This window comes from Rhinatrema bivittatum, chromosome 5, assembly GCF_901001135.1.
Source record: "Rhinatrema bivittatum chromosome 5, aRhiBiv1.1, whole genome shotgun sequence".
Classification (NCBI taxonomy): Eukaryota; Metazoa; Chordata; class Amphibia; order Gymnophiona; family Rhinatrematidae; genus Rhinatrema; species Rhinatrema bivittatum.
In genome coordinates, this window is record NC_042619.1 from 114,692,940 (window position 1) to 114,718,044 (window position 25,105).

The 25,105-nt window shown below is 42.4% G+C and overlaps 1 protein-coding gene across 1 annotated transcript in view; it reads left to right on the top strand.

Annotated features, from left to right (window-relative positions):
- Positions 1-21,831, top strand: part of COG6 (component of oligomeric golgi complex 6) — a 284,653-nt gene extending 262,822 nt beyond the window's left edge. Inside the window, exon 19 of the mRNA XM_029602762.1 lies at positions 21,583-21,831. Coding sequence (XP_029458622.1) covers positions 21,583-21,730 — 148 coding nt within the window. The 3' untranslated portion in view covers positions 21,731-21,831. The remainder of the gene's footprint in view (positions 1-21,582) is intronic.
- The last annotated feature ends 3,274 nt before the right edge of the window (positions 21,832-25,105 follow it).

Sequence of the window (25,105 nt, forward strand, 5' to 3'; positions counted from 1 at the left end):
TAAAGGTACCTTGGCTATTTTAGCATTTATTGCAATCTCTTTACTGGGATGCTCTAACATCCCTGTTTTGTTAATATCCTTCAAAAATACATCATTATGAACCATGTGCTTCTGAGTGATGGTTGGCTTTCTCCCATCATTTTACTCATTGCCAAAATGATGAAACATTTTGTCATCAGAAGTAATTATGGTAGGCCATCCCAGTGATTCAGATGGCAAGTGATGTGATGTGCTGTGCTATGTGGAAGGTCCCAATTTGATTCTCAAGTCAGGTCTTTTCACTCTCTGGCTTGGCTGAGGTTGGGGATGCTGCAGAGGCAGCATTTACAGGTCCCGGTGGGAGGGATTCATGGTCATTGCTTCAGAATTACATCTGGTTGCCAGATTCAGAGCCTGTTATTGCATGACTTCCAGCCTAGGTTCTTCACATCATTGACTGCCTAGGCATGTTGGAGGAGGTGGGAGTGATTATAAAATAGTGGAAAAATCACCAGATATTTGCAAATGAGAGAACTTATGGTGCCAGATTCCAGCACTGGTTCTGATTGAACTGGAAGTACAAAGGAGCAAGAGGAAACTGTCATGTAAAAGAAAACTGGTTAGAACACTAAAGGCCACATTTGCTAAGAGGTCAATTTTTAAAAGGTTAGCTGCCTTTGAAAATCAAGTTGGGTTGAGTGAAATTTATGAAAACCTCAGAATAATTTTTTCTTCCTTTCCAAGTATATTCCTAATAACCTACTAAAGGCAATTTTCAGAAATAATTTTTCATGCAATTTCCTGCACAATTCAATTTAAGTTGGATCTTCCAATCCCTCAGTCAGCTGGAGCTGGGGATGCTGCAGAGGCAGCATTCATAGCCCCCAGGTAAGAGGGAGTCATGATCACAGCTAAAGGTGACAGCTAGTGGCCACAAAAAAGTGGTCATGATCAGGAGGCAGCATTAGGCTGAGGGAGAAGTAAGTCAGATGTCCAGAATAGCCCCAAACATACACAAACCCAAGCTGGAAGGATGACACACTCTTCCCTCCTGCCAGTTTGGCACCTGTGATTACTCTGACAATAGCACATTATAGCAAAGACCTTACTTTTTTAGTTTTCCCTCTGTTAAATTTCAAAAGAAAACCAAATTTTCAGAAGATCTTCAAATTTTAACAAAGGTTTCTCTGTATCAAAACCTTGTAGTAGACAGTTTTCAAGTTAAAATCTCTAATAAGCAGCAAGGGGTCGATTTTAAAAGCATTGCTCGTACAAAAATGCCCACATACACTCATATGATGGGCTGTGTACGAGCAACACAGATTTTAAAAGTCGCAATTTATCCACGCATATACACGTGTGCATGTCAAAAATAAGGGGCGAAAAAGAAGCGGGGCCAATTCACACGTAACTCCGTATTTTAAAACTGGAGGTCGCATTGCGCGTTGCTGCTGCTGTTTCCCTGACGCGGCATGGACGCCGCCATCGGGCCTCTCCAACGCGGGCTGGAGCTGCAGTCTTGCCTGGCTCACACGGCCCAGAGGCCGCCCGGACTCATCCTCTTCACCGCGTCCAGAGCCGCGGACTTTCCTGCCATCAGCGGGGCCGGGATTGCCCCTGAGGCCACTGTCATCTTCGCGGCGTGAAGGCCGCATCCCCGGGCTCGAGTGGCAGCTGGAGCTGTCCCTGGGGCCTCCCACGGCGGCTGGAGCCGCTGCCAACGTCGGGAGCCTGCGCCCAGGCTCAACCCTGCTTTCCTTACGCCGTACGTTGGTGCAGGCCGCTGTCCACGGTCCTGCACAGTTCTTCTGCTGCTTCTTAGGCGTCGGCGCGTGCCTCTTTACTGAATTTAAAGGAAGTGTGCTGGCCCCACCTAGGGAGTAGACTTCCTGCTTCAGCCCTATATAGGGCGGCTCCGTCAGTCTGTCTGTGCCTTGCATCGGAGTGACATCCCTCTGGAGGCTCCTGCTTGCCAGAGCCTTGTAAGGTCTTCTGTTCTTCGTGGAGCTCCTCGTCTCGTCTACGTCTTCGTGTCTTGATGTCTTGCCTGAGGTCCCTGACCATGTCCTGATGTTCCGTCATGATCTTCCACGTCCTGATGTGCCTGCCTTCCAGGATGTTCTTCCCTGCATCTTCGTCTGGTGCTCCTGAGCCTTTTGTTCCTGTAGAGCTGTGGTTCTCGGATGATATCGTGCCCGAGAATGGAGCAGCCTTCAGGTGGGATTGGTCCCTGTGCTCCTGAGCCTCTGTTCCCGCCAGTCATAGGTGAAGCTTCGGATGATATCGGCTCTGTCATTGGAGTTCCTCCTTGCCTGGATCTTCCCCGCGCTTGTCCCGCTCTCCTCGTGGTCCGTGACCAGCCTCTTAGGGCTGTGTAGGGCGCGTAGTGGGACAGGGTGGTCCGCGACTCAGTCCCGCGGGTGGGCTGAGCAGGGCGCCTTGAGAGACAGTGCCAGTGGCCCTCCGCCCAAGTTCCTGTCTCGTTCCTGATGACTTCGCTTCAGCCCTCGTCTGTGATGTCCTCGCTTCAGCCCTCGTTTGTGATGTCTTCACTTCAGCCCTCGCCTGTGATGTCTTCTGTGTTCCAAGGACTCTGTCTGCCCTCGTCCTCAGTCCGGCCTGCCGTCCAATGCCGTTACCCAGCGGCAGGTCCAAAAGGGCTTGGAACATTCGGAGGACCGTTCATCAATCAACATTGCATTGTTGGTTGTCTTGGGCGTGCAGGTCCGGTTGAGGGTCAGACCTTGTTCTCTAGTCCTTGCTTCAGCCATGCTGGAACACGCCGTCAACCCTCGGGTCGGTCCTGGACGCGTCTGGGGGTCGGGCTGAGGCCCAAGGGCACACTAAAACATCCCAAATACAACAGAATGCAAGGCCTTTCGAGGTCTCTCTCAACAGAATGCAAGGCCTTTCGAGACCTGTACACAACAAACCCGAGGGGTCTGGAAGATCTCGAGTTTGACTGGGCAACTGACGGACTCATTGGAAAAACTGGGAATGTCCCTCGTGTGATCATGTTTTAAAATCCGCTTACAACATACGTAAAAATTGGCAAAGACCTATGGAAGATACGCAAAGTAGGTTTGCTCATGTAACCTTTTAAAATTTGGAGCATATTTATGCAAGGTAGGTGTATTTTAAAACATGCGCACGCATGATTTAAAAATCTAGCATATCTCCGCTTGTGTTCAGATATATGTGTGTATGGGCACACTTTCGCTCGATTTAGGTGTTGACTCTGTGTGGAAGATTACAAACATTTCAAACCCTTGGTTCATGGGTAATGGACATAATCATGACCAGTTAACTAACAGAATTTTTTTTTAGTTCCTAATTATTTTGGTTTTCAACACAGGAGGCCAAAAGATAATGAAGAAACTTTAGCAGTACCATTCCAGTTCAGCATTTAATGAAGATCCATGCCTGTTCCTAATCATAAATGATTTCAGGGAACATACTAAGGCTTTTTATCATTGTGCCTGAAGGTCAGGAATCTTTTGCTTCAATCACTGGCTGGATTGGAAAATTAGCTGGATAAACTTATCCAGCCAACTTTCAGTGCAATAGCACTGTTAAATATAACCAGTTATTTTAAAGATAACTGGATATTTTTATTTGGCTAACTTTAGGACTGCTCAATGGTACGACTGGAGTTTACCAGTTAAGTTATCCTGCTAGCTCTGAATTAAGACATCATTCTATACCCCACTTATATATAAAATTAATAGTGTAGGATAAGGAAGGTTTCATACATCATCATACATCATCTGCGGTCTTGTACACAGAATTTTGTGTTTTGTAATCATGAACCAACCTCCTTCCTACCTTTGATTTTTTTTGGAGCATTTTAATGTGAAACAAATCTAAAATTGTGAAAGAGAGAATTTTTTTGTGTCTTATACTTCTTTAAAAACGGCTGTACAGCCCAACCTTCATTACTACATTTAAACAGTCAACGCTAACCTCATTTTTTTTTGCCACCACTGCAGGCACTCCAAATACCTCTTTTATATCTCAATGTATAACTCTGATTTTATAATGAGCTCCCGATCAACTTAGCTTATCTTCTTCATTCCTCCCGACATGGCCATGTTTTGACAAAACTAATTTTCTTCTTCAGGGAAGTCTCTATTCCTTCTCCTCACTGTCGGGTCGCTCTTCTCCACACAGACGGCGTCTATTGCTGGTTTTTTTCTTCGTCACTTCTTAGCTTTTTAAACCGATCTTCTGATCCAAATTCTACCAATTGAGAGCCACGTATCTTACGTAAATCAGCTCTGAATTAATAACATAAGATATGCCATAGTGGGTCAGAGCAAGGGTCCATCAAGCCCAGTATCCTGTTTCCAACAGTGGCCAATCCAAGTCATAAGTACCCAAACAGACAGATCACAAGCTACTATTGCTTATTAATTACCGTCATAGCAGTTTATGGATTTATTCTCTAGGAAACTTATCCAAACCTTTTTTTTTCCCCCAAATTGCCTTTATTGTGGCATACTGCAAAAATACTAAACAGGTCAATCATATTACATACTCAATACTATGCAGCATCCCTTTGTGGTCTAGGGGAGGGAGCTTTCATAAAACAAAGTTGCATCTTACAAACACTGCTATTACAATTATGAAACTAAAGTGTATCTCCAGCAGTAATAAGGAAAAAAAGATAAAAGAAAAAAAAAAACCATCAGTCCGCTTCTAGAGGGGATAGCTTTTTGACAGAGTCCAGCAGAGAGTCATAAAAGACGGACCAGATTTATCCTCTAGGAACTTATCCAATCCTTTTTTAAACCCAGTTACCCTGAGTTAGTCAGATAACTTAGCCAGCTAACTTAACTCTGCCCTGGAATGCCCTTACACAATCCAGCCAAATTTTATCTAGATAATAAGTTAACCAGCTAAAATATAGCTGGATAAGTTGAGGAAATATTCAAAAGTTGGCATTTAGTCAAATAACTCACAACCTATCTGTATAAATGCCACTAAATGTTGACCCCCAAAGACTAAACAAATACATATATTTTCAAGGAACAGTTTTGGATGGAATCACTAATGTCAGTAATTCAAACCCCAAGACAAGAAGAGTATCAACATGTATTTTATTTATAAGTAATGCTTTTTCATATTCTAATAGCAAAGTGTCACCAGAAAGACTTGATTTGTAATTCTGTATCATCATTACCAGTACATAGCAGTGCCGTTTGGTCTCCCTTGACCACCCAGGATTTTCTCAAAGGTGTTAATTACACTCATACTGAAGCTAAGAGAACAGATTGCTTCTCTTTACCTTGACAACATGGTGCAGCATCATTCCAACAAAACAATTGTATCCAGAAATATAGTGATGTGCTCGCTGTAGGCACATGACTTGCTTGGAAACTGAGAAAAGACATCTTAAGATCCTACACCTGTAATGTAGCAATTCACAGTGTACTTTGGCAGTTCTAAGAAATGAAAATTTGCAGGATTAGAATAATCATAGATTATGCATTGAGTAGGCTCCTGTGTTCTACTGTATTAAAAAATGTATGCACATAATCTCAGTAATAGTTGCGCTCAGGTTGATTGCTTTGTCACCATGTACATTTATGCTGTAGTATGTTCTCTTTTCCTCAGAAGCAATTTATATTTGAATGTAGAAGTTTACTTTTTAAAATAGTTCACATGGATATACAGCATTTGCAGAAGTGGATCTTCAGGAGGTCCCTATTCAGACACAGTACAGAGAGCAAAGTTAACCGGATAAACGTATCCAGTTAACTTTGGTGGTATATTCAATAGTGCAGCCACGCTTTTGAATATATCCAGCTATAAAAAAAAAGTTAACCAGCTAACTATAGCTGGATAACTTTAGGACAGTCTTTGGCCAACCAGACTTAGCCGGCTAAGTCATCCTCCTAACTCTCATCGGAGTAAATTAATTAACTTAGCCAGCTAACTCATCTCCTCCTAGTTACGCCCCTGGAATGCTCCTAACTTATCCGGCTAAATTCTAGCCAGCTAATTTATTAGCTGGCTAGAATTTAGCTGGTTATGTGCCCAAATATTCAGTTGCTCGGCTAACTCTGAGTTATCTGGGTAAATGCTTTTGAATATGGACCTCCATGAGTAAGAAAAGCTGCACATTCTCCCACCCCTACATTTATTTTGTTTAGTATTAACAGAAATGGGGTTAGAGAAAGAAGAGAAGTTGGCAGGGGTATGTATTTTATGGGGCATATGTCACGTCATTCACAGGACGCTGTGTTTGCATGGAGTTAATACAAAACTATAAGTGGGCAAAGCTGTGAAGCCAGATAGGGTACATCCTAAGATATTAAGGGAGCTCAGAGATGTTCTGGTGGGGTCCACTGATGGATCTGTTCAATGGATCCTTGAAGTGGGAAGTGTTACCGCAGCACTGGAGAATGGTGGATATTTTCCCTCTTCATAAAAATGGTAATAGAGATAACGCTGGAAATTACAGTCCAGTGAACCTCATCGAGGTGGTGGGTGAATTTATGAATGCTGTATTGAAACAAAGGATAGTTAAGTGTGTTGATTCTAGCAGTATGTAGGATCTGAGGGAAGCATGCTTTTGCTAAAGGGATATCTTGTCAGATATATTCAGTCCATTTCTTGGATTGAGTAACCAGAGAATTAAATCAGGGGTATGCACTGGATATGGTGTACTTGGATTTCAGCAGCACTTTTGATACTGTCCCATAAAGGCTCATAAATTAACTGAACAGTATGTACACATTAGGAGCTCCACAGCCTGACATGACTCCCTGATCCAATTCCCTCAATTTATATACCCACAACAATTATGGTGGATCAAACATAACGGCCCCTCCCCCACCCCCCGCGCGCGTGTGCACACACACACACACACACACACACACACACACACACATTATCAATGATGAGGGTTCAGCTGTCTGACCATACGACCTCCACACACTGTAACAATGATGGGAGCTCAGTGGTTTGGCCCCTTCCGCCTTCCCTTCCTCCCACAAGCAAGTAATGATGGTGGTTTGGCAGTTAGACTATAGCACCCCACTCCTTCACACAAAATAACAGTAATGGAGACTCAGTGGCCTGACCTTAGCACCCCCTTTTCCCCCACTTACACACATAATAGTAACGAAGAGGGCTTGATGGCCCTACCATAACACCCCCTCCACTCCTGTGACACACAAACACGCAAATACAATAGCAAAGCCAGGGAATCAGAAGCCGGACCATAACATCCCTCGACAAACATACACGATAGCAGTGAGTGGGGCCCAGTGACCTGACTATAACACTTCTCTCATACACACACACACATGCAATAACAAAGATGGGGTAGGGGCTTCATGGCCAACCATAGTAATATAGAAATGACTGCAGATAAAGATCCAAATGGTCCGTTCAGACCCATGCAGAAATAGTATACCTAAGTTATACCACAGGTTACCCAGTTTCTTCAGTTCCATCCTCTAGCCCAGTGATCCCCAAACCTGTCCTGGAGGGCCACCAGCCAGTCGGGTTTTTGGGATATCCTCAATGAATATGCATGAGAGAAAATTTGCATGCACTGCCTCCATAACATGCAAATTTTCTCTCATGCATATTCATTGTGGATATCCCAAAAACCCGACTGGCTGGTGGCCCTCCAGGACAGGTTTGGGGACCACTGCTCTAGCCACTAGGGAGCCCCTGTGTTTATCCCATACCCCTTTGAACTCCATTACTGTGGATGGTGGATGCATGGCAGGCCCCCTCATGGAAGAAGTGGTGAGGACAAGAATGGTAATGGAGTTCAAAAGGGCATAGGATAAACACAGGGGCTCCTGTGGCTAGAGGATGGAAATGAAGAAACTGAGTATAACCCTGTGCTGTCTTAAGTGTAACATTTCTACATGGGGTAACCTGCATGGAGCAAGATTCACAACCTTAAATAGTAGGCACAGAGCAGAAATTACGACCCTAAGCATTTTGCTGGGCAGACGGGTCTGAGCCCTCATTATTGCTAGGGGGGGGGGGGGAGGGAGGGTTGTTGTGTTATGTTTGACCCACCATAATTGTCTTTACTATGTTACTATGGTTGGGCCACAAAATTGTGCTTTAAACTTTACTTCAGCATAAAAGTTATGTAAAGAAATTGCTTGGTAAAAACCCAGCACTAAATAATGTATTTTATAACACAGTTTGATAAATAGTAAGTAAATATTTAATTAAGTCATTACAATGAATTTTCATAGTCATTTAAATTTAGCGCATTTAGTGAAAATGTGTACATTTTGGGGTGAATTTTTAAAAGTGTTGCTCAGACTAAAGGACCTACATATGCGAGTATCTGGGCCGTGCGGGAACAATGCATTTTTTAAAAGCTGCAAATTACGCTTGTACATGCACGTGCTCGAGCACAAAAAAAAAAAAGGGGGGGGGTGGAAAAGAGATGGAGTGGGGTGGGCCAGGGGCTTTCTGAGGTAGGGCCAAGAGTTATGTGCATTAATCCAAATTTTAAAAACAGCAGCCGCAGAGAGCAGTGGGCTGTTAGCCATGTTTGTTTACTTCTGCGCTGTTTAGGCCTAAAGCGACTGGGTAAGGGGTCTGGGTCGACTGGGAGGGAGTGCAGGCTGAAGAACCAGAGGGGTCCAGATGACCTCGAGATGGACCGAGCAAACTGGTGGAGTAATTGCTAAAACTGGAAATGTCTTTCATGCAAGCCTGCTTTAAAATCCACTTCCCTGTGTGCGTTAAAGCCGATAAAGTCCTAAGGAAGATATGCAAAATACTTTTGCTTGAAGAACCGCTTAAAATTAAGTGTGCGCATACACACGGTAGGCGTATTTTAAATCGTATGTGTGTAAATGTATGCATGATTTCAAATTCCCGTGTATGTTTGCTTGCACGATCATAGGCGCGTGTATGGGCGCCCACATGCTCGTTTTAAAGTTATCGTCTTTTTGTGGTGTGCTAAGTGATGTCATTAGAAGGTAAAACAGCGCACATTAAAACAGTGCACTAAATACACGAGAATGGGTGCACTATAAATAATAGCCCATCTTAGTTCACTGGCCTCATTGTTAGGTTTGATCATGTTTTCTCACTGTGTAACTGTAGTGTGTAATACCAAATCATTCTCTCTTTAAGGTCTGTAATGAAGCTCATTTTTGTTTCCTTTGAAGGAAAGTCATTCTACATGACAATAAGTTGCTATTTTTAGAAATTGCAACAATTTATGATGATTATGATAAAAAGTTTAATCATGTTGTCATAGCAACTGGCACTGCTAAATCCATGAAATGTTCACTGCAGATCCTGGTTTGGAGAGAAAAAGATTTCTTCTTTACAGTAATTCGGCTGTTCCAAATAAATTGCTAAAGTGCTCTGTGAATGCATGTTTTACTGAATAGTGTGGTTTTACTGTAATTGAATCTGTCAACTTTGATTTGAATTATTCTAAAAAAACTATGTATGGAATGATTATCACAATAGCTCTGCCTTTTCCAGGATTTTTTCACATTTGTTGTCACCTAAATAAATGTACCGTATATCATGAGCCTTTTACAGTAGAGCTATCCATACTTCTAGCCTATATTATTTCCAAAGGGGATACAGTGCAGTGTGTATGTGCTGGTGAATATTGGAAGAAGTGAACAAGAACAGATTATAAGTCTTTGAGGTAATGTAGGCCAAGTCATCAGCCCAGTATCCAGTTAGGGAAACATTTCTTCACTCCATTTGCTTATTTAAAAAGGATGGAAAATAAACACTACTTATGTTAGAAATACTCCATTTGCTGCTTTCTGATGGTCTTCTGGTGGCTGACACTTAGTTACTTTTATGCTTATATGCTTAATGGGTCCCAAGTGACCCAGATCATTACTGTCTAGAGGTGGGGCTTAAAGTTTGCAAGGGTCTTCTGTAGAGATTGGTTAGGTCTGGCTTAGATATATCTGTACCTTCAAAAAATATTACACACTGAAATCATAGCCAAGAAAAATAAAATGTGGTCATATATATATATATATATATCAGAATAAATGAAACGTGGATTTTACCATATGTATTAGGTTTCCTTTTTAAAGTGATGGGACTGGTATTTTTATCCATTCAGTTTCATTCTTGCCGAGTCTCTTCATCAATCTTTTGCTGCCTCTTCTTGCTTCCTTCCGAAAGCACAAAAGCCTCAGAGCTTGAGCTGCATTTTGTATGACTTATATGGAATAGAAACTTTGTATTTAATTATACTTGTTTGGTTTGGAGCCCCGTAAACAATTATCTTTCTTAGCCATGTCCATTTTAATTGGCGGGTACTGCATGAGGGTTCATGCTCATTTAAGGATTTGCTGACTGCAGGTCTGGGGGTTACAAGCAGAGGAAAGGCTATCAGCACTAGTGATGTATCTCCTGTCTGAAAGTGGTTGAAGCCAAAAATAGAAGAGCATTTGATCCTCTTATTTTGGAAATAAAGGAAGAACAAGCCGTAAAAATTGGAGAACTGTTCTAGTTAATGCTCCAGGGTAGCATTCTTGGAAATGCTCCATGAACCATGTGCCTGATCCCAGCGGCAGGCAGAGCGTCACAGTTTCACTGTATTTGTGAGATGAAGCTGCAGGGAAGAGGAATTTAGGTTTGTTAGAAGCTGGGCAGCATTTTGCGGAAGGGGGAGCCTATTCTGAAAGAAAGTGCACTACCTTAGCCAGGTGGCTGACACTAACATTTCAAAAGGAGAGATACCTTTAAGTAAAGAGCAGATTGAGTTAAGATTCCAAATTATCCCTGTTAACTGAAAGGAAGATTGTAAATATGAACAAAAAACATCTCTTGAAATGTCTGTATGCAAATGCCAAAAGTAAAAAAAAATAATATGGGAGAATTAGAACATGTAGCATTGAATGAAGATATAGACATAATTGGTATCTCAAAGACCTGGTGGAAGGAGGATAGTGTGACACCAGGATACAAATTATATCGCATTGATAGGGAGGATCAAATTGGTAAGGGGGTGGCATTATATGTTAAGGATGGCATAGAGTCCTGCAGCAGTCTTTATGGATAGAAATTCTATGTGTGACGGGAAAGGGTATAGCCATGGGAGTATATTAAAATCTGCCTGGCCAGAATGAACAGACAGATGAAGAAATGTTAACGAAAATTAAGAAAGCTAATAAATTTGGCAACACAGTAATAATGGGAGATTTCAATTACCAAGCAAAGCATGAAGCAGAGAAATCCTGCACATCAATCAAATCCAACACATCCAGCGTGCAAGAACTAGGTAGCAAAGTCCATCAAATATAATAATTTTTTAATTGAACCAAAGTTAAAGACATCATTCATGGCAACTCCATGTCACTTCAGAAAGTACAGGTGAAAGGAGTCCCCCGACACGGTCCGTGTTTCGCGGTAGCTGCATCGGGAGGGACCCGCGGATAAATTTCATCTAAAACATAAAAGATAGTAAATAATGGACCTTATAGAATGGCTATAGAGACTACAACTGGTAACAATTAAACATACCTTATGTATTCATCCTGGAGCGCATCGGCTCGTACAACAGGTAAACTATTTAAAGAGGCAGTTTTGGCGCCAAAGACAGAAAGTATCGCGATAGTGTCTGGAGACAGAACCACGCCCCCACTGGAGACAATTCAGGTAGACAGTAAAACAGGAAATCTCACGAGAGTATCAGAAGACAGAACCCCGCCCCCACTGAAGACAATTCAGGTAGACAGTGAACCATCCAATGTCAGTTCAGGTGAATAGAAACCATTCAATGTCTCTATTGAGACCATTCGGATGGACCGAGGACAAATTGAAGATCCACTTTTGTTCCCGTCGACCCAGGATTTCAGAATAATCCCCTCCCCGAATCGGGGGAGCCACAACCTCCAAAATTGAAAATTGTATATCAGCAGTGGTATGTTGATGTTGGACCCAGTGTGTAACTAGGGGTTCATCCATCCTGAGAAGACGAATATTAGAACAATGTTCTATGATTCGGGTCTTCACCATTCTCGAAGTCTTCCCCACATATAGCAAGGGACAGGGGCACTGTATAACATATACTACGCCCTTAGTGGTGCAGTCTGATTTACTTCGAAGTTTAACCACATACCCAGTGGTAGGGTGGATGAAAGAGTCTGACTGTATAGTGTGACAGCATACTGAGCAGTGTCCGCAGGGGCTATGCTGGCCAACCCTACTCTCCCTTGATTGTCTATTGAAAGTAGCGTGTACTAATTGGTCCCGGAGATTGTTACCTCTCCGAAATGTAAATCGTAATGGACCCTGAAACAGCGAAGTTAAAGATAAATTCTCCCAATGTCTACGGATCATTGCTGCAATTGCTTTACTTGAAATGGAGAAAGGTAGGATGCAGTTAAAACACCGGTTATCATTGTCTGCTGAGGGGAGGAACAACCAGTCTCGATTGGTGTACAAGGCTCTCTTGAAAGCCTTTTTCACCACGCGAGGCGGATATCCCCTCTCCAGAAACCGCTGAGCCATCACCTTAGACTGTTCTATATAGTCAGTACGGGATGAGCACAGGCGTTTTAACCTTAAAAATTGACCCGTGGGGATATTATCTTTCAGGGGTTTCGGGTGGCAGCTCGAGTATGCCAACAGAGTGTTCCTATCGGTTTCCTTCCTAAACAGTGTGGTAACATATTGATCCTGTTTAACAGAAATAACAATATCTAGAAAGGCAATTTGTGAGGAGTGGATGCAGTAATTGAACTGTATATGTGGATTTAGGGAGTTAAGCCAATCATAGAACAGAAAGAATTGAATGTCTGTCCCCTTCCAGATAATCAGGATGTCGTCAATATAGCGTAACCAAGAATCTACAAAAATAAACCAGTCCGAGGGATATATCAAAGAAGTTTCATAGTGATCCATATACAGACATGCCAGTGAGGGGGCCATTGTGGCCCCCATCGCCGTCCCCTTTATTTGTTGGTAATAGGTTTGATTAAACATGAAAAAATTTTTTGTCAGGGCAAGGGTGGCTAATTGCAGCAAAAAAGAAGTGGACAGTCGTTGAGGAACCGGTCGTTGATCTAAAACTGTTTCAATTAGTCGTAATGCTTCCAGCTGGGGGATATTCGAGTAAAGTGAGATAACATCTAATGTAACAAAGAAAAAGCCCCCCGAGGGGACCGTAGAATTCGACAATTTTGTAATCAAATGTGCCGTGTCTTTCACATAAGATCTAATCCGGGCAACGAATGGTTTTAAAAAAATATCAGTAAACTGTGATAGTGGTTCCAGTAAAGAATTAATTCCCGAAACAATGGGACGGCCCGGAGGGGATATCAGAGTTTTATGGATTTTGGGCAGGAGATAAAAGAGTGGCATAATCGGGGTAGAATTGACCAAAAATTTCGCTTCCCTATTCGTAAGCATTTTCCGGTCAGAGGCTTCCTGAACGAGTTCTTTAATCGTTTTTAATAGATCTGGTGTGGGGTCTTCTGCAAGGGGTCTATAAAAAGAGGTGTCGCTGAGTTGGCGCAACACCTCCGCCTCATAGTCCGTCTTCCCCCATACTACTATACCTCCACCCTTGTCCGCCGGTTTGATAACAATAGAGGAGTCTTTAGATAATTCCTTTAAAGCTAAAGCCTCTCTTTGTGATAAATTATGCTGTATGAACTGTTTCTTGGTGGCGAGCAGCTGAGCATCTTTGCTGACTAAGCGTTCAAAAGCCCCCAATAAGGGGTGAGTGGGGCCCGGAGGAGTCCATCTGGATTTTTTAGAAATTACTGAATTGTCTGCAGTGGGCGGAGAATCAATAAAGAACAATTTTAATTTTAGAATCCGAAAAAATCTATAGAGGTGCACCTGAAGGTCAAATGGGTCACAACGTGTAGTAGGTACAAATGATAAACCTTTCTGTAGGGCATTTAATTCTACGTCAGATAGCGCACGGGAAGATAGATTAAATACAGTCTCAGAGTTCACTGCCATGCATCCGGAAGGTGCGAGGGAGGACGTGGTGTTCGAGGCACTTTCTGTCCGGGCTGGGTTGTCCCCGTGCGAGAGCGTGTACTTCGTGTTTCCCTGAGTGGTTGACCGGAGTCTAAAAAAGACGCCGCAATTGAAGAGTATCGTGAGGAGGCAGAAACATAAGGCTGTATATTGTCCGATCGTCCTTGTGTAGAGACTGGAGCACTGGGAGGGATGGTGTTCCCACGAGTCTTGCGTCCTTGCCCCCGGCCCCGACGCTCGCTTCCCGATTCTTCTGAGGAAGATGATGAGGAGGAGCCCTGGGCAAAGGTAACCTTCTTTTGTGGCTTCTTGGCCATCCATTTATAAACATAGCCCGTGGAGTAATCAGTTAAATCACGTTGAAATTTACTAAATTTCAGGGATTTTAAATCGTCCCGAAATTTAGTTAAGTTGTCTTCGAATTCTTTAAATTGCTGCTGAAATAATTCCAACGTAGTTGAATGTTTAATCAGGTCAAGTTTAAGCGAGAGCTCTTCCTCCAAGGTGCCTTGGACAGAAAGTGCCTCGAACACCACGTCCTCCCTCGCACCTTCCGGATGCATGGCAGTGAACTCTGAGACTGTATTTAATCTATCTTCCCGTGCGCTATCTGACGTAGAATTAAATGCCCTACAGAAAGGTTTATCATTTGTACCTACTACACGTTGTGACCCATTTGACCTTCAGGTGCACCTCTATAGATTTTTTCGGATTCTAAAATTAAAATTGTTCTTTATTGATTCTCCGCCCACTGCAGACAATTCAGTAATTTCTAAAAAATCCAGATGGACTCCTCCGGGCCCCACTCACCCCTTATTGGGGGCTTTTGAACGCTTAGTCAGCAAAGATGCTCAGCTGCTCGCCACCAAGAAACAGTTCATACAGCATAATTTATCACAAAGAGAGGCTTTAGCTTTAAAGGAATTATCTAAAGACTCCTCTATTGTTATCAAACCGGCGGACAAGGGTGGAGGTATAGTAGTATGGGGGAAGACGGACTATGAGGCGGAGGTGTTGCGCCAACTCAGCGACACCTCTTTTTATAGACCCCTTGCAGAAGACCCCACACCAGATCTATTAAAAACGATTAAAGAACTCGTTCAGGAAGCCTCTGACCGGAAAATGCTTACGAATAGGGAAGCGAAATTTTTGGTCAATTCTACCCCGATTATGCCACTCTTTTATCTCCTGCCCAAAATCCATAAAACTCTGATATCCCCTCCGGGCCGTCCCATTGTTTCGGGAATTAATTCTTTACTGGAACCACTATCACAGTTTACTGATATTTTTTTAAAACCATTCGTTGCCCGGATTAGATCTTATGTGAAAGACACGGCACATTTGATTACAAAATTGTCGAATTCTACGGTCCCCTCGGGGGCTTTTTCTTTGTTACATTAGATGTTATCTCACTTTACTCGAATATCCCCCAGCTGGAAGCATTACGACTAATTGAAACAGTTTTAGATCAACGACCGGTTCCTCAACGACTGTCCACTTCTTTTTTGCTGCAATTAGCCACCCTTGCCCTGACAAAAATTTTTTCATGTTTAATCAAACCTATTACCAACAAATAAAGGGGACGGCGATGGGGGCCACAATGGCCCCCTCACTGGCATGTCTGTATATGGATCACTATGAAACTTCTTTGATATATCCCTCGGACTGGTTTATTTTTGTAGATTCTTGGTTACGCTATATTGACGACATCCTGATTATCTGGAAGGGGACAGACATTCAATTCTTTCTGTTCTATGATTGGCTTAACTCCCTAAATCCACATATACAGTTCAATTACTGCATCCACTCCTCACAAATTGCCTTTCTAGATATTGTTATTTCTGTTAAACAGGATCAATATGTTACCACACTGTTTAGGAAGGAAACCGATAGGAACACTCTGTTGGCATACTCGAGCTGCCACCCGAAACCCCTGAAAGATAATATCCCCACGGGTCAATTTTTAAGGTTAAAACGCCTGTGCTCATCCCGTACTGACTATATAGAACAGTCTAAGGTGATGGCTCAGCGGTTTCTGGAGAGGGGATATCCGCCTCGCGTGGTGAAAAAGGCTTTCAAGAGAGCCTTGTACACCAATCGAGACTGGTTGTTCCTCCCCTCAGCAGACAATGATAACCGGTGTTTTAACTGCATCCTACCTTTCTCCATTTCAAGTAAAGCAATTGCAGCAATGATCCGTAGACATTGGGAGAATTTATCTTTAACTTCGCTGTTTCAGGGTCCATTACGATTTACATTTCGGAGAGGTAACAATCTCCGGGACCAATTAGTACACGCTACTTTCAATAGACAATCAAGGGAGAGTAGGGTTGGCCAGCATAGCCCCTGCGGACACTGCTCAGTATGCTGTCACACTATACAGTCAGACTCTTTCATCCACCCTACCACTGGGTATGTGGTTAAACTTCGAAGTAAATCAGACTGCACCACTAAGGGCGTAGTATATGTTATACAGTGCCCCTGTCCCTTGCTATATGTGGGGAAGACTTCGAGAATGGTGAAGACCCGAATCATAGAACATTGTTCTAATATTCGTCTTCTCAGGATGGATGAACCCCTAGTTACACACTGGGTCCAACATCAACATACCACTGCTGATATACAATTTTCAATTTTGGAGGTTGTGGCTCCCCCGATTCGGGGAGGGGATTATTCTGAAATCCTGGGTCGACGGGAACAAAAGTGGATCTTCAATTTGTCCTCGGTCCATCCGAATGGTCTCAATAGAGACATTGAATGGTTTCTATTCACCTGAACTGACATTGGATGGTTCACTGTCTACCTGAATTGTCTTCAGTGGGGGCGGGGTTCTGTCTTCTGATACTCTCGTGAGATTTCCTGTTTTACTGTCTACCTGAATTGTCTCCAGTGGGGGCGTGGTTCTGTCTCCAGACACTATCGCGATACTTTCTGTCTTTGGCGCCAAAACTGCCTCTTTAAATAGTTTACCTGTTGTACGAGCCGATGCGCTCCAGGATGAATACATAAGGTATGTTTAATTGTTACCAGTTGTAGTCTCTATAGCCATTCTATAAGGTCCATTATTTACTATCTTTTATGTTTTAGATGAAATTTATCCGCGGGTCCCTCCCGATGCAGCTACCGCGAAACACGGACCGTGTCGGGGGACTCCTTTCACCTGTACTTTCTGAAGTGACATGGAGTTGCCATGAATGATGTCTTTAACTTTGGTTCAATTAAAAAATTATTATATTTGATGGACTTTGCTACCTAGTTCTTGCACGCTGGATGTGTTGGATTTGATTGATGTGCAGGATTTCTCTGCTTCATGCTTTGCTTGGTTGACTCAACCTGTTTGGGAAGCATTAAATGGCTACCGATGATACTACCTTTAGCTACACTGAAGACGCAGTTAATGCCGTTCTGACAGATGTATTATTCTTTTCGGATTCTCTTGACAACCCCGTTCCTACCGCCTCATGGTCAGAGGTTATTAATGTACAGAAACGCTTAACTAGAGCAGAGCTACACTCTGCCACATTGATTGAATACTGCCGGGCTCGTCGCATCCCTCGAGGATTACGGATACAAAAGGAGCCGAGGCTTCACACGGAGAATACAGCTTTTATAGCCCGGTGGAACCAAATTCTCAACAAGTGCTCCTTGGACCTCATGGTCCTGATCATTGAGTCTAATAAGGAGCTGCAAGTCACCTTGGAGGAAGAGCTCTCGCTTAAACTTGACCTGATTAAACATTCAACTACGTTGGAATTATTTCAGCAGCAATTTAAAGAATTCGAAGACAACTTAACTAAATTTCGGGACGATTTAAAATCCCTGAAATTTAGTAAATTTCAACGTGATTTAACTGATTACTCCACGGGCTATGTTTATAAATGGATGGCCAAGAAGCCACAAAAGAAGGTTACCTTTGCCCAGGGCTCCTCCTCATCATCTTCCTCAGAAGAATCGGGAAGCGAGCGTCGGGGCCGGGGGCAAGGACGCAAGACTCGTGGGAACACCATCCCTCCCAGTGCTCCAGTCTCTACACAAGGACGATCGGACAATATACAGCCTTATGTTTCTGCCTCCTCACGATACTCTTCAATTGCGGCGTCTTTTTTTAGACTCCGGTCAACCACTCAGGGAAACACGAAGTACACGCTCTCGCACGGGGACAACCCAGCCCGGACAGAAAGTGCCTCGAACACCACGTCCTCCCTCGCACCTTCCGGATGCATGGCAGTGAACTCTGAGACTGTATTTAATCTATCTTCCCGTGCGCTATCTGACGTAGAATTAAATGCCCTACAGAAAGGTTTATCATTTGTACCTACTACACGTTGTGACCCATTTGACCTTCAGGTGCACCTCTATAGATTTTTTCGGATTCTAAAATTAAAATTGTTCTTTATTGATTCTCCGCCCACTGCAGACAATTCAGTAATTTCTAAAAAATCCAGATGGACTCCTCCGGGCCCCACTCACCCCTTATTGGGGGCTTTTGAACGCTTAGTCAGCAAAGATGCTCAGCTGCTCGCCACCAAGAAACAGTTCATACAGCATAATTTATCACAAAGAGAGGCTTTAGCTTTAAAGGAATTATCTAAAGACTCCTCTATTGTTATCAAACCGGCGGACAAGGGTGGAGGTATAGTAGTATGGGGGAAGACGGACTATGAGGCGGAGGTGTTGCGCCAACTCAGCGACACCTCTTTTTATAGACCCCTTGCAGAAGACCCCACACCAGATCTATTAAAAACGATTAAAGAACTCGTTCAGGAAGCCTCTGACCGGAAAATGCTTACGAATAGGGAAGCGAAATTTTTGGTCAATTCTACCCCGATTATGCCACTCTTTTATCTCCTGCCCAAAATCCATAAAACTCTGATATCCCCTCCGGGCCGTCCCATTGTTTCGGGAATTAATTCTTTACTGGAACCACTATCACAGTTTACTGATATTTTTTTAAAACCATTCGTTGCCCGGATTAGATCTTATGTGAAAGACACGGCACATTTGATTACAAAATTGTCGAATTCTACGGTCCCCTCGGGGGGCTTTTTCTTTGTTACATTAGATGTTATCTCACTTTACTCGAATATCCCCCAGCTGGAAGCATTACGACTAATTGAAACAGTTTTAGATCAACGACCGGTTCCTCAACGACTGTCCACTTCTTTTTTGCTGCAATTAGCCACCCTTGCCCTGACAAAAAATTTTTTCATGTTTAATCAAACCTATTACCAACAAATAAAGGGGACGGCGATGGGGGCCACAATGGCCCCCTCACTGGCATGTCTGTATATGGATCACTATGAAACTTCTTTGATATATCCCTCGGACTGGTTTATTTTTGTAGATTCTTGGTTACGCTATATTGACGACATCCTGATTATCTGGAAGGGGACAGACATTCAATTCTTTCTGTTCTATGATTGGCTTAACTCCCTAAATCCACATATACAGTTCAATTACTGCATCCACTCCTCACAAATTGCCTTTCTAGATATTGTTATTTCTGTTAAACAGGATCAATATGTTACCACACTGTTTAGGAAGGAAACCGATAGGAACACTCTGTTGGCATACTCGAGCTGCCACCCGAAACCCCTGAAAGATAATATCCCCACGGGTCAATTTTTAAGGTTAAAACGCCTGTGCTCATCCCGTACTGACTATATAGAACAGTCTAAGGTGATGGCTCAGCGGTTTCTGGAGAGGGGATATCCGCCTCGCGTGGTGAAAAAGGCTTTCAAGAGAGCCTTGTACACCAATCGAGACTGGTTGTTCCTCCCCTCAGCAGACAATGATAACCGGTGTTTTAACTGCATCCTACCTTTCTCCATTTCAAGTAAAGCAATTGCAGCAATGATCCGTAGACATTGGGAGAATTTATCTTTAACTTCGCTGTTTCAGGGTCCATTACGATTTACATTTCGGAGAGGTAACAATCTCCGGGACCAATTAGTACACGCTACTTTCAATAGACAATCAAGGGAGAGTAGGGTTGGCCAGCATAGCCCCTGCGGACACTGCTCAGTATGCTGTCACACTATACAGTCAGACTCTTTCATCCACCCTACCACTGGGTATGTGGTTAAACTTCGAAGTAAATCAGACTGCACCACTAAGGGCGTAGTATATGTTATACAGTGCCCCTGTCCCTTGCTATATGTGGGGAAGACTTCGAGAATGGTGAAGACCCGAATCATAGAACATTGTTCTAATATTCGTCTTCTCAGGATGGATGAACCCCTAGTTACACACTGGGTCCAACATCAACATACCACTGCTGATATACAATTTTCAATTTTGGAGGTTGTGGCTCCCCCGATTCGGGGAGGGGATTATTCTGAAATCCTGGGTCGACGGGAACAAAAGTGGATCTTCAATTTGTCCTCGGTCCATCCGAATGGTCTCAATAGAGACATTGAATGGTTTCTATTCACCTGAACTGACATTGGATGGTTCACTGTCTACCTGAATTGTCTTCAGTGGGGGCGGGGTTCTGTCTTCTGATACTCTCGTGAGATTTCCTGTTTTACTGTCTACCTGAATTGTCTCCAGTGGGGGCGTGGTTCTGTCTCCAGACACTATCGCGATACTTTCTGTCTTTGGCGCCAAAACTGCCTCTTTAAATAGTTTACCTGTTGTACGAGCCGATGCGCTCCAGGATGAATACATAAGGTATGTTTAATTGTTACCAGTTGTAGTCTCTATAGCCATTCTATAAGGTCCATTATTTACTATCTTTTATGTTTTAGATGAAATTTATCCGCGGGTCCCTCCCGATGCAGCTACCGCGAAACACGGACCGTGTCGGGGGACTCCTTTCACCTGTACTTTCTGAAGTGACATGGAGTTGCCATGAATGATGTCTTTAACTTTGGTTCAATTAAAAAATTATTATATTTGATGGACTTTGCTACCTAGTTCTTGCACGCTGGATGTGTTAGATTTCAATTACCCCAAGATTATCTGGGTAGATATCACATTAGAATATTTTATTTTATTTATTTATTTTTAACTTTTATATACCGACATTCTTGCATCAAATGCAAATCATACCGGATTACAATGAAACACTGATCTAAAACTTTAGGCAGAGGGAGATATTACTAGTGAACAAAATACCCTTTAGAAGATAATTGTAAAAGCAATTTCTGCAGATAAAACAAATTTTAACACACAAAAATGGCCTTTTACAAAATTGCCTGCCTAATATGCAGGTAAACTTACACGTGTATGCCATGTTTATGCATAAGTTTTCCTCGACTGATGCGTTCCCGGGAACAGGATTGAGTTTTGTGCATAGTTCTGCATTTTTAAAAAGCATACATTTAAAAGTTCCCAAAATGTTCTGCACACAGTTTAGCTGGTGTCATTGAGTGCAGGGAGTTTGACTGAGATAATTTTCAAGAGGGAAAACACACATGTACACACATGCTTTCCCTTTGAAAATTGCTGTAACTTGTGTGCCTATTTGCCATCTAATGTATGGATCATTACAAAATTATCCCCTTTATAGGTCAGGTTTTTATCAATCTACTTCCCCCTATAGTATTTAAATCACTGTGAATTTGCTGTCTTCATTGTCGATACTATGTTAGTATAAACATTTTCCTCTTTTTTTTTTTTTTTTTATAGAGAGCAAATAATTAAACAGTCTACAGAGATGGTTTGCAGAGCCTACAGTGAATTGTACACAGCAGTGATGAATCCAGCTAATGAGTATAAAGACCCAGAGGCCATTCTGCACAGAACACCTCAGCAAGTTCAGACTCTTCTCTCATAATCTTTGCCATCTGACCTTTGCCTTTGTAATTTTGTAAAATGCCTGTAAAAATATTACCTGTTGCTTTCTCTCATTAATAAAAATGACAGTTCTTTCAGGTTTCCTAGTATACTTTTTTCAGATAATTTAAATTTTCATTATTACTACACCTCTGGAAGAGAAAACTCTTCTTCAATCTGTGGCATATTTGCATACATTTGCTTTTTTTAAATGCACAAAATGTTTTTGTACACAAAAATCATTACAGTTTAAAAATAAGAACATGCCATACTGGGTCAGACCAAGGGTCCATCAAGCCCAGCATCCTGTTTCCAACAGTGGCCAATCCAGGCCATAAGAACCTTGCAAGTACCCAAAAGCTAAGTCTATTCCATGTTACCGTTGCTAGTAATAGCAGTGGTTATTATCTAACATATAGAAACATAGAAATGACGGCAGAAGAAGACCAAACGGCCCATCCAGTCTGCCCAGCAAGCTTCACATTTTTTTTCTCATACTTATCTGTTTCTCTTAGCTCTTTGGTTCTATTTCCCTTCCACCCCCACCATTAATGTAGAGAGCAGTGATGGAGCTGCAACCAAGTGAAATATCAAGCTTGATTAGTTATGGGTAGTAGGGGAAGTAACCGCCGCAATAAGCAAGCTACACCCATGCTTATTTGTTTTACCCAGACTGTGTTATTCAGCCCTTATTGGTTGTTTTTCTTCTCCCCTGCCGTTGAAGCAGGGAGCTATGCTGGATATGCGTGTAGTATCAGTTTTTCTTCTCCCCTGCCGTTGAAGCAGAGAGCTATCAACTTAATTAATAGCAGGTAATGGACTTCTCCTCCAAGAACTTATCCAATCCTTTTTTAAACACAGCTATACTAACTGCACTAACCACATCTTCTGGCAACAAATTCTAGAGTTTAATTGTGCGTTGAGTGAAAAAGAACTTTCTCCGATTAGTTTTAAATGTGCCACATGCTAACTTCATGGAGTGCCCCCTGGTCTTTCTATTATCTGAAAGAGTAAAAAACCGATTCACATCTACCTGTTCTAGACCTCTCATGATTTTAAACACCTCTATCATATCCCCCCTCAGCCGTCTCTTCTCCAAGCTGAAAAGTCCTAACCTCTTTAGTCTTTCCTCATAGGGGAGCTGTTCCATCCCCTTTATCATTTTGATCGCCCTTCTCTGTACCTTCTCCATCGCAATTATATCTTTTTTTGAGATGCGGCGACCAGAATTGTACACAGTATTCAAGGTGCGGTCTCACCATGGAGCGATACAGAGGCATTATGACATTTTACGTTTTATTCACCATTCCCTTTCTAATAATTCCCAACATTCTGTTTGCTTTTTTGACTGCCGCAGCACACTGAACCGACATAAGAACATAAGAAAATGCCATACTGGGTCAGACCAAGGGTCCATCAAGCCCAGCATCCTGTTTCCAACAGTAGATAACAATGTGTTATCCACTATGATGCCTAGATCTCTTTCTTGGGTAGGAGCACCTAATATGGAACCTAACATTGTTTGCTCCTGGATTATTTCCTTTAGTACTGCTTCCATTATTTCTGCATATCTGTTCATTTTCTCTCCCTTCTCAGTTTTCTCATCTTGTTCTTCTTCCCATTTGCTTTCTTATTTCAATCCCTATCGCTCCTATTGCCTAATCCTTTCAGTACAACCGCTTTGCCTTTGCTTCTCCTCCCATTTTCTTTCCCTTCCTCAAGCTCTTCTTAGCATCCCCTAGTCTTCCCTTCTGTCCTACTTCTCTCTCTTCCCTTCTGTCTCACTTCTCTCTCTTCCCTCTTATTTTTCATTTTTCTTTCCATCACCGTCCTTTTATTCCTCTCTCCTTCCCAATCTTTTCTCTCTGTGCAGCAGGGGCCATGAGAATGGAGGCAACTTGGTGACAATGGAAAGGAATGGAAGGCATGAGAGACTGCAAACTGCGTCAAAGGTAGCAGCGTCAAAGAGAGGTGGCTCTTCAGCAACTGCAGTGGGCAGCAAAGGATTGGCCAACATTCACCGGTGGCAGGAAAGGCAGGGAGAACAGTCTTGACCATAGCAGTAGCAGACAGGAGAAGGAGCAGGATGGATTGATCACACTAATACAAATGTAAACAGGGAAAACACAATGCCAATATTTATATGCAAGAATAGTCTTTGGTGAGATGAAATAAATACTAATTAGTAACCTGTTTCCACATCAGCAAGCCAGTCAGTGTGTCTTGCATCACTCAGTGAGTCGGGCAATCATTTAATTAAAAACCAGATTTTTTAAGGACTTTCGGCTATTCCTTGTTTGTATCACTCAGGCCACGTGAACAGCTCATTCATACCTGGAAAACGGTGGCAAGCTCTTGCCCAAAATAATTTTTTTGATTTTTTTATGTGTGCAATTTAAAACTATACTCAAGTCTTTCAAAAACACTAGTCCTGCAACTTTTAAATATCAAAGCCCAACAGTGGCCAGGAGATGTGCATAACAATGTGAATCCACACTTTTTTAAGGCAAACTAATGTCTGTAAAATATAGACAATACTCATCTTATAGTAGACTGTTACTGTTCACATGGACACACATGTTTCTCTGCAACTTCAAAGCAGGAACCTGTTGGAGAGGATGCTGTTTTTTAAACATTGAAATGTCAATCAAACCATTGACGTAGGAAACGCCGTCACCAATCAGAGCAAAAGATTTCAACGTGAAAAGCGCTGACTTGCCAATCTTATGTTAATATAAATAGCAATAGAATCCAAAGATTAAAGCAAAGATGTTCAACTGGTGATTCAGTTCACTTCAAAAATGAATCAGCGATCGATGATACCATGTCAAATACCAATTTGTGTTGGAAATTCACATACCAGCTAAATGGTCTGTAATATAGGATCCAAAGAAAATTGACAGTAGAGCTAGAAAAGACAAAAAAGAAATTAATTGCCAACTGAATATATTTATTTGCCCCAAAAGACACTAAAGTCAACATGAAGATTTAGTCCAAAAGGTGTCATAATATTTAGTCTATAAATCCATCTCTGTTCCAAACGTAATAAATTCTGATCAAAATCACCTCTTCGCCAGCCAGGGGTAAGTTGTTGCAAAACACAAAACCTAAGATCGTTGAATTATGTGTGTATTCCAAACAATGTGAAACCAAAGGTGCATTCAATCGTTGAGTAAGGAGACCAGAACGATGTTCAATCATGCGTGTTTTTAATTTACGATTGAATTTTACCAATATAGAACTTGTCACACGGACATATTATGCCATAAATGACCCCAGAAGACAGTCATGTAGTCTGTTCATGGAATGAAACAGTCATATTCACAGAAGATATATACAAGTAGGTAGTGTTCATAGACGTTTTGCAAACAGTACA